This window comes from Nilaparvata lugens, chromosome 7 (genome assembly GCF_014356525.2).
Source record: "Nilaparvata lugens isolate BPH chromosome 7, ASM1435652v1, whole genome shotgun sequence".
NCBI classification, from domain to species: Eukaryota; Metazoa; Arthropoda; class Insecta; order Hemiptera; family Delphacidae; genus Nilaparvata; species Nilaparvata lugens.
This window is the reverse complement of record NC_052510.1, coordinates 55,503,762-55,515,057: the sequence shown is the minus strand read 5'-3', so window position 1 is coordinate 55,515,057 and position 11,296 is coordinate 55,503,762. Positions and strand designations below refer to the sequence as shown.

Here is an 11,296-nt window from a genome sequence, read left to right as displayed (position 1 = left end):
TCTCTATAGTAGGTACCATAAACTGTAGAGAAAAGAAACTATATTGAGAAACTACATAGAGAAACGATGATTTACCTGTACTTCATCTCTTATAATACTATTACTTTGTTTATGATCGGTTTCCCTTTACTATTGTGTTGGGGCTGAAAATTAATAGTAAGGGTTGGGGGTAACATCTTAAAAGTTGTCACGTGGGGTGACTCTATTAGATTATTGTTGTTTGTTTATGGAATGACTTACTATAGCAGGCTATAACTATTTTAAAATATATTGGAAGAGTATGGGTCACACTTTTTTCAGTCCAATTTCACTTGATGGTCATCAATTTTCACCAACGACAATATATAGGTACGAAGCTCATCTGATGATCATCCCAGAAAATAATTCAACTATAGTGAGGTCCACGTTATAATGGCAGTGGATAAAGATAGAAGAATAGCGATGCCGATTCTCTGCATTAATTAATTATATTTATACACTGTAAAAAACATAATTGGCATCGTTGTGGACCTAGAAAAGGATAGTACCACCGGCGTTGTCGAATAATAGACAAGGATAGCAAAACCAAAGTTGATCAAATACTGTCATTATAACGTGGACCTCACTATAATGCTGATGACCACTTTATATGGTACATTCCGATTATTCATTATTGAGTAAAACTCTCAAGGGTCCACCTCACGGTACAGCAAAATATCGATTCAGATCATTAAAATTGGTGATAAATTCATTCGAAGAATATATTATCAGCTGTAGCCAAAAGCAAAGATTTAAACAAAGTGTTTAGATAAAAATTGGTTTGGAGTAGTAATATACATGACATGTCACATATATATCCTGACATACATGACATAATATAGGATTTCTGTGTATTATTACTCCAAAACAATTTTTATGAATGTCATGTCATGACAGGTACCTATGTAATGTTTTTTACAACTCACTATTATTTTGAGACGATCCTCGATCAATGATGGAGTTGAATTGGTATATTTGGTAAAGTAGAGAAAAATACAAAAATGTCAAATTTTATTCGATTTATTCAGTAGAGCCCACTAGCTTCAAAAACAGTGTAGTATTCAACTATATCATAGTCACAAAAACTTACATATCTTGGAATGTACGGTTCTAAATAGTTTGTTCATTTTACAGTTGAAACGACTAATGTGTCTGTCAGTCTAGTCAGAATTGTTCAGTCAGTTTTACCGTACGTTAGTTCAAACAGTGAAGCGTCGTCATTTATACTTTCAACAAATGATAAGATTCCTCAGTCATTAACACAGTTACAGGCATTAGATAGCAATAATTGGTTGTCCAGGATAACCAGTGACTCTCTTGCCTCCGCTCTTCAATCCTTTCACAGAATAAACACGTCCACTGTACTTGGTTGGAGGAGAGACGTCCTGAAAAATTCGGGCCGATGTCACGTACAAAATGTCGAGATTCTTGCCACCAAAAGCACAGCTTGTTGCTTCTTTTGCCGGAATTTCAACTGTTTTAAGAAGTTTCCCGGTGTCTGGATCAACTCTTATCACCTGAAACAAATAGAATAGAATAAATAGAATAGAATGACTTGTTCATTTTTGTTGACGTGGCGAAGTTTGGACAATAATGTCCACTCTACCACATAACCCCTACAAATAACAAATAACCTATAATCATTTTCCGAAAGGGATATAGACTGCTTTAGATTATGCTCGAATACCTTATAATATTTTCCAAAGAGGATAAGATCTTTGGATTATACTCGTAGTTTTCTAGAGGATAATACTAGTAGTTCTGTGAACAGTAGACCTCGCGCTCAGTAAGTTACATTGACCTGTTGTTATGTTTTCTCAAAAATTAATAAATAATTTATCAATTTGAAATGTCTAGAAAAAATCCTAAATAAACATAGAGCTTTCTGTCCTATCATATCGTGACGTGTCGTCCCGGAATGTGAGTGTGAGCGCTGTTATCAGGTCTGGCTGCAACTGTCTACAATGTTGATGGAAAGATACATTTTCAAGATGTTCGATGTTTTTGAATGTTTAGTATTATAGTCAACTGTCTATATTGATGGAAAGATACATTTTCAAGATGTTCGATGTTTTTGAACGGTTATTATTATAGTCAACTGTCTATATATTGATGGAAAGATACATTTTCAAGATGTTCGATGTTTTTGAACGGGTAGGATTATAGTCTACTAGACAGCTGATTTATGATGAATAATAAAATTCTTTAGTCTGATTTTTACTCAAATATTGGCGTATGAAGGAGGCTCCTTTTTCCTTTTATATTATCCTTGAAATGCAAAATTTCCAAAAACCTTGTATATACGTCGACGCGCAATTTAAAAAGGAACATACTTGTCAAATTTCATGAAAATCTATTGCCGCGTTTCTCCGTTAATGCGCAACATATAAACATTAAGAGAAATGACAAACCGTCGACTTGAATCTTAGACCTCACTTCGCTCGGTCAATAATCTATGAAAAACTTTATATTCCTTTTATTTTAAACTTTTTTAGTTTTAAACTCTACGGTATATTTCTTTTCAATAACATAAAAAGTGATAAAAAAAACATTGTGAACTTTTATAAATTCCTTCATTACAAATTAATTCGAGTATTTCTACAAAATAGAAGTAGCCTGATTCTAGAGTAACATGAGATACGGTACATTGGTGAGTGAGAGAAATAGTTCTTCATGTAGTGACTTGTAAAAATTAGTTTATGACTGATATTCCTATTTTATGAATTTTATTTTGTTAATTAATGCGATGTGTTATATAAGATCTTCACATTTTTCAAATATCATCTTCATACCTCTCGTTATCCACACACTATAGTGAGGTCAGTATTTGATTAAAATTGGTGCTGCTGTCCTTGTCTATCATTCGACAAAGCAGATAGCGCTATCCTTTTCTAGCTCCGAAATTTTGCCAGATCGTTTTTTAATAATATAGAAAATCAACAAAATATTTAATCTCAGTTATCAAAATGTATTATTTATTCATTTAAAAATATATTCCCTTCAAGGATAAAATATATGTGATCATTTTGTTTCGTTTTTAACAATAAATATTGTTTTTAACAATAATATTTTTTCTTTTTTTCAGATCGTTTTTTAACAATATAAGGAATCAACAAAATATTTTATCTCAGTTACCAAAATGTATTATTTATTCATTAAAAAATATATTCCCTTCAAAGATAAAATATATGTGATCATTTTGTTTCGTTTTTAACAATAATAATTCTTTGTTTCGTTTTCTCAGATCGTTTCTCAACAATGTAGGGAATCAACAAAATATTTAATCTCAGTTATCAAAATGTATAATTTATTCATTAAAAAATATATTCTCTTCAATGATAAAATATATTTGATCATTTTGAACAAGAAAGTTGACTTTCATCGGTATCATCTATTATACCTCTATAAAAGGTAGTGGCAAGGCAGAAAATCTGCAACACTGTTCTGTGTTATCCTATCTATGGTATTTAGATGAAATTTTCTTCTATATACCGTGCTCCTATCTTTCTGCTCTGCCATTATAGAACGTGGACAACACTTCAACAGCTAGGGACGCATGTGGAAATTGTACTTTTATTTTACTATGCACTAAGATAAAATTTATATAAAATTATAAATTTATTTATAACGAAAATAGGTACTTGTTTCTCTTACCGCGCCACCGAAGAACTGTGCCACCCACAATTTTCCCTCAGTATCAATTGTCATGCCAGCTGGGTAACCGGAAATGTTGTTCGCTTTTGTATCAAAAACGAGTTTCTTGTTTGCTGAAACCGAGTAGTGTAATGTGAGTTAGGCTATACATAATTTAATCACTCAATTAGGAATAGTATAGTCTAAAAAAACCATGCAAGATAAACACCCGGTTGCTCAAAAGTCTGTTAACTTTTAATCCCGATTAAATGCCATGCGAAGCAATCAGAGAAGGCTTCTTTCAGAAAATCCTACTCTGACTACTACTGTTTCTTTTGAAATTTAATCTTGATTAGAATTACAGGCTTTTGTGCAACAGGGACTGAGAATTATATAAATAACTAGCCGTCAGGCTCGCTTCGCTCGCCATATCCGTCTAGCCAGGGGGCTCCGCCCCCTGGACCCCTGACTGGATCGTCCAAGAATGAGATCAGCAGGCTCGCTTCGCTCGCCTGCATTTTTCATTTGGGCATTTTTATCATATGTTAGGACAATCCAGTCGGGGGTCCAGACTAAACGGCTGCCTAACGGATATGGCGAGCGAAGCGAGCCTGACTGCTAGTAATATAATATTCCCAGGATTTTTTTCCGCGATAAATGCATTTAAATCTTCAATTTGGTGTCAACCTAACAAAGTCAACTCAACTTAATGCCAACCTGACAAAATTATTAATTTAGTTGACAGTTAACAACTGTTTCGAAGAGGTACTCTATCTAGATTATAGTTCTATAGTAACATATGATTTGGAAATTTCAATTATAATCAAGAGATTGGGAGAAGAAGAATATACATGCTAAAAGACGAACTTTAAACCCTTAAAAACAACCCTTAGAGTTAAAATATTGCCAAAAGATTTCTTAGTGCGCCTCTAAAGGGCCAACTGAACATACCTAACAAATTTGGACGTTTTTGGTCCGGTAGATTTTTAGTTATGTGAGTGAGTGAGTCAGTCAGTCAGTCAGTCAATCAGTGAGTGAGTGCCATTTCGCTTTTATATAGTATATAGATGTGGCTCAATAGAACCATCAAGTTCATTTTTAAAAGATTTAATTCATAAAAACTATGGATTAAACACTATATAGAGCACCAGAGTTCCGTTCGTAATAATTGTTACAGACCTAATCATAATTATAATTATAGTCAAATAGTTAATCAAATAGTTTATAGTCTAGCCACTTCACCAGTTAACAATTAAATTGGAAATTTATGATACCTTATTCTGGAGATTTTGAAACTATATAGTTTTTCTCACTATGTTATCTTTAAAACACAGGAATTTTATTAACTCTCTGCTAATCATGGCCCGATGGTTTATTCTGTGTGTCTAATACGTTAGACCTATTATCAAAATATGAAATAGTTGAAACTTATTTTGAAAAAGAAGAGTTGAATTTTGACTAAAAATACCTTTAAATCAAAACTGACCATGAATATTTCATCCGAGAACCAGGGAAATATTATTAAAGTTTGTTATTCAATAGTAGGTAGGTACTATATTATTCATAGTCAATAAATTATAAATTATAATAATTTGTGATAACCTCCTGAATGTGCTAATCTGTATGATAAAGATCTGAGCTGAATTTTTAAAATTTTCTTGCTGATATAATTGAAGATTGAAGTAACATTTTTTTGGACTAGTAGCAGATCACTTCTGAAAACTATTATTATTATTAAACGAAAATCCAAATTGAATGCTGTAATTCACCCCGAAGACTTCTGCTACTGCAAGTATTGACAACAGGGTAAACAGCTAGATAGAAATTCGATATGTAGACTTTTGAAAACGTTTTACAAACATACTTGTACTGATAAAAATATTACAATATTGAATATCTTGCTATTCACCGTATGTTTTAAAGAATATATTACTTGATTAATAATGTTGGATTGTGCCGTATATTAATTGTTATACTCACAAATATCACCAGACTGGTTATCATAATTATAAACATAAATTTTCTTCCCAAAACAGTCAACGAAGTACAGCTTGGTTTTATTAGCGTTCCAAGCAAGACCATCAGGAACTGAAACACCTGGAATTTTGATGATCGCTTTGCCTTCGGCTGTTATCAAGTACTCATTGCCAGAGTTCACGAAATCAGGCTGTTCCTGACCCGCTGAATCTACGTGGAATGGTCCTTGTGTTCCTATAAAAAATTACCTTCATTCAATTTATTCATTCAGTGATACACAAATCATAGAAATGATTGGAAAAGGAAAAACATGGGTACTACAAAGCTCAAAACTGTTTTCCCAAATTCTGCGTCTCCTATTCAAGCCTTAGATTCAGATTGAGAACATCAATGAAATTGGAGAAGATTTCTCAAATCCGACATTCCATTCAACCATCATGCAAAAATGTTAAAATCTGACATTCCATTTAATTAATGACAAATAAATTTCTTTTGTACCCGTTTCCAAAACCTATATCAATGTTTATTTTCATCATTCAACTGATTTTTATGAAGAAAGGTTTGGCTGAATTGTATCAACTAGACAAAAATAATTTTTATTCCACTATATATATCCTATCATAACGTATATTGGTCCTTGAGCTGCATTTACACCAAAGTTATTAAAAAATGTTAATAGCTTAATCCTTGTAGATTCTATTAGATTGAATATAACTTATACACATGATGAACATATGTGTTTGTCAAGTTCCGTTCAATCTAATAAATTCTATAAGGATTAAGTAATTAACATTTTGTCAATAACTTTGGTGTAAACGCAGCTTTAATGCTGTCTATCATCATTAAGTTCAAAAATCTGTTTTGCATATAAGTCAAAATACCGGTAAGAATATTGTAAGTTAAAAGCACCAGACTTGCTCTTCGATCCCAGTATTTTCAATTTCATTCTTGTCACTTTTAAATTATTTATTGTTTCATATTTAATAATATTTTTATTTTTCTCATTTGATTTATGACTCATAGGCCGCCTAAATCAATTCAATTATTAGAAAAATAGATTCAACTATTGAAACTCAATTAGGTATTGAAAATTATTTTAATGATTTTTTCACATAGATGATTATTTCTAAATAGATTCAATTATTAAAAAATGTTCTAATGATTTTTTTTCTATTGAATATCTTGATATCCTAATATTGTTTTTTTCTAATGGAGATGCTCACATAAGCTCCATGATTGAAGGATCATGATGATGAGAGAAAAATAATTATAGTTACCAAATTATATAAAAATAGATTCAAGTATTAAAAATTGTTCTAATGATTTTTTTTCTATTGAATATCTTGATATCCTAGTATTGTTTTTTTTTCTAGTGGAGATACCCCCTCTTAGCTCCATGATCGATGAATCATGATGATGAGAGAAAAATTATAGCTACCAAATTATAAAAAAATTATATCATACCAATCCAGAACCGTCCCATAGGGTCAGCTTTTCCTGTATGAGTTTTGATCGTCTTATTTTGAGTGAGCTCTGTAATGATGGCTGGTTTACTAGTGCTGCTGCTTTTACTGTCCCATGTTATGTTGGCCACACTGCTGTTCACACCGACTACAAATGTGTCCTTCTGCCCTTTGATTGGTATAATCACGCTGCATGTGCCATCTGTGTGAAAAAAATTAAAAGTAATTTTTATAAAACATATTGGTTTTCAAACTATAGAGCACTCATCTTCTTCAAGATAAACCATCCACAAATACAATAATATCATTATTATTGATCGAAAATAAAAAGTTTAATGCTGTAAACCACGATAAAACACAATGGTGTAAAACTATATCATTCTCCTCATCATCATCAATAGTAAAAAAGTAAATTCGTATGGCTTTTGTTGGTGGGGAGTCCCTTGCGGGAAGGTCCCACCGCCTGAATATATAATTTAAGCCGACAATGGGCCTTACGACTGTCATATATACTTCAGCCGGGACCGACAGTTTAACGTGTACATCCGATAACACGGGAGTGATCTGGTTAAAAAACTTTTGGTAATGAGAGGGTTTGAACCCGTGATTTCTATGCTGCTACGCAAGCACTCTAACCACTAGACCACGGATCACTCCATCATCATCAATAATAACCATACATAATCATAAAATGATTGATAATAAAAACACAAATCACTAACTAATAGATCTATTCTTCATTAAGGCTGTGCAAAGTCTAAAAAAAATTCTACTGGTGACATTTTTAAAGTTTTTCGATTTGTCAAATCAAGCTATCAAAATGAAAAAGTTCTCTCAGGAAAAAAATGTTTTAATCAATTTTTGAGATATCAGTGCATAAAAATTAAATTTTTGGGACAAGTCATTTCAAATTCGGTAAGAGATAAATCCATGAAATTTTGAGGATAAATTCTTCATGGTATTGTTGATGGAATACATTTTTTTTTTTGAAAATATCATTTTTTGAGAAAGTTAGGATTCACCAAAGAGACAAAAAATTACTTTTAGTTTAGTTAACTTGATAGTATAGGCTACAAATCGAAAAAACTTTGAACAATTTCACCAGTAGATAGTTTTTTTAGCCTTTGCACAGCTTAAAACTACTTGATTTTTGCAGGGTATTTCTACAGGATATCTGTCTATCTCTATAGAGATTATTCTGATGGTTAGAATTACTTTTTCCAGATTTTTGTTTTAATAACTTTTCTTGTAGCCTATATATTTGTAATACTTTTTTTACTTCACTTTAAATCAATGTATCAAATGCATGTTGAAAATAATGAAATATTGAATTTGTGAAGGAACTTACTTTGTTGATCGACTTTGGCAGTATTAGTCTTCTTAGTGGAGGGCTGATAACAGCTGACTGTGCCCCCATTGATGTCTGCAAAGTACAGTGATTGGCTGGTTGCATCCCAGTAAGGGGAGTGAGCCCATTCAAACAATGTTTTACTTATTGACTTAACGATGTAGCCTTTTCCATCTGGAAATAGAAACATAAATATAAATAGAAATTACTATTTTTCATTCACAAACAGAAAAATAAATGATAGTATTTTTCATTCGTGATCAGCAAAGTACCGGTATCACAATATAAAAAATACCATATGAATGATTTTTGTATTTATCAATATTGTAATAAGCACAAGCGAGCAGCAATTTCCAATATAATTGATAGTATAAATTAAATACCATTCCCTTTATCAAAAGAGTCAATGATGATAGATTATTATGGGATATTATTTATTCATTTATATAACTTTTATCGGCAGAGAGATCCTTTTGGATGTTCTGCCTCGCCGTATTACCCAATGGATATAGATGTATTACCTATATATTATATTAATGGATATATTATGGGATATGGATATAGCCTTCCTAGTTCCTAGTTAAAACAGCACAAAAGGATACGGTACCAACGAAAACCGCAAATATTTCTGTATTGGACTAAAACGACTGTGGATTAAATAAAGCAATCATATGATTAAAGGGTAGTAAAATCCAGCAATCCAAAGTAGTGAAAACTTCTAGCTGGGATTTTATTTTTTAGAGCATTCTTTATTGTACTGTGAATATGAATAAGATATCTTAAAATTATCCTCAGTCACGAATGAAGTTTTATTTTTCGTTCCAATTTGAATGCATTACAGTTTACTGTATTCCTATTTTTTTCTTATCCTATAGATGAAGTATATTCATTCTACATTACAGTGGCCCACCGAAGAGCAACCGCTCTGGAAATTATCAAATAATGTAATTTAAAAGAATATTTTATTCTAAATCAGCATTGCATGATAATTTTTTATTTGAAACTTTAAAAAATTATAGGCTACTCATCAAGATATTATTAAAAGATTATTACAGAAAGATATTAGCCTATAAAACTAAAATCAACCAGAATTATTATAATAATCACTACCGTAAATTATTGTTTGATGAGATACTCACAAACTTGAGTTGATGAAAATAACAGGATCAAACAAATGCACTTCCCCACCTGAAACTTAAGAAAAAATGAAAATTAACACTGAAATTCTATCATTTGTCATTTCACATGGCAGTATAATAATTAATTATGATAAATCATCTTCTTTAATATTAGTATTTTGAAGTATCTACCTGATATTCCCTGCTGGTATGTTTCTATGATTTCAATGCTCGTTAGTATTCCTAGTAGCCTATTTGTGAAAGTTTGTATTTTTCCATTTTTCCTCCTTCAATGAATCAACTTTTTTATCAATTTCAATGAATCAACATTCTTATATGATTTCTAGAGGTAGTTATTTGCATTTAAAGAATCGTGATACGGTATATATTCATTTTTTAGTTGCTATTCTATGTTGATAAATATCAATCAGGAATTTATATTGGATAACATAGGTACACATGGATAAATTACCTATTTAAAATCCATGTGGGATTAATAATTAGAAAATTATTATTTGTTTTAAAAATGGAGAAATTCTTAAAACTTCAATTGAAAATATTATTTATTGGGTACAGAATCAATGTTTCTTATCAATTTATTTATTATCATTCATCAAAGACAAAATGAATATATTGTCTAGAATATATTATATAGAGCAAATAAAATGCTAATAATCCTGAATTATTTCGAGTATTGTATCTTTTTATCAGTACGGTAAACAAAATGTAAATAAACTCTGCTTGACATATCAATGATTAATTTATTTACTCAGTTACTCTTATTAAAGAATATTTTTCCATTATTTGTAAATTTCTTGAATTTGTAAATAAATAGATCATTTCTCCTTTATTGTGTGCTATCAAAAATAAATTTTAATTCGATTGAACAATGCTTCAAATGGCAAAAATATCATTACAGTAAAGTATGAGTTCGGTACTTGGATAGAGGAGAAGCAATCTATGATAGCAACTTACCATATTGTACAGCTACAAGAAATGTCAAATATGGAGTTAATGCTTGAGATATATCCTGTTCCTATCCAGGCTTATTGAATGAATGACTACTGAGACTGTCACACTACTATTTATATAAGTATTTTTTGCATTCAAAAATTTTACGACCTTTTAATTATTTGTTCAAAATTAAATTGTCTACTTGAAGGCTTCCATTATCACCAGGAAACTTTGAATAAAACCTTTTTAATTTTCCGAGCTGAAAACAGTCTATATGGGTACTCTTATCATTTTATCAATCAAGGAGACTCTGGTGGATTGATAAATGCTGGATAAGAGAAAAGTGCCAGAAATAATTTAATTATTGCGGAAATTGGTTATCAAGAGCAATAAATCAGTTACCGTACTCAAAGGGCTTAGTATTTATGCGAAACTATGCAGGTAGAATGGGAAATGCATTTTCTGAAGAATATCATTATAATACAACATACTTCTATTCCTGCTTCCCCAAGAACTACTTTGGATCTGATAAGATTACTTGTAACAAAATATTAAAAGCATTATACCTACCGGTATTCGTTTAGTGCAAGCGGAAAATAATGAAAAGAAGATAAAAATTGGAATTAAGGGGTGGGGTGTCATTAGTCTAAAATGAATAAACATTTATGAAATTAGATTAGGTACGGTATCAAGATATTACTAATAATAATAATTAAAAAAAAAATATTATTCTGAAAGGACAAGGGTTGAAGGTGGAATCTCCTAATACAATGACTGTAAAAAGA

The 11,296-nt window shown here is 31.1% G+C and overlaps 1 protein-coding gene across 2 annotated transcripts; it reads right to left on the bottom strand.

The window, feature by feature from the left end:
- Positions 1-1,022: 1,022 nt before the first annotated feature.
- On the bottom strand, positions 1,023-11,168 carry LOC111053277 (regucalcin). Of its 2 annotated transcripts, none has more exons than XM_039433206.1 (7): positions 11,082-11,168; positions 9,579-9,633; positions 8,440-8,613; positions 7,093-7,293; positions 5,632-5,862; positions 3,673-3,785; positions 1,023-1,535 (listed from the first exon to the last, which is right to left on the bottom strand). In XM_039433206.1, the coding sequence occupies exons 1-7, from the start codon at positions 11,151-11,153 to the stop codon at positions 1,293-1,295; spliced, it is 1,089 nt and encodes a 362-aa protein (XP_039289140.1). In that variant the 5' UTR covers positions 11,154-11,168; the 3' UTR covers positions 1,023-1,292. The 2 variants fall into 2 exon arrangements, with proteins under 2 accessions (XP_039289140.1, XP_022195819.2); XM_022340127.2 differs by lacking the exon at positions 11,082-11,168 and adding an exon at positions 10,533-10,856.
- Positions 11,169-11,296: the final 128 nt, after the last annotated feature.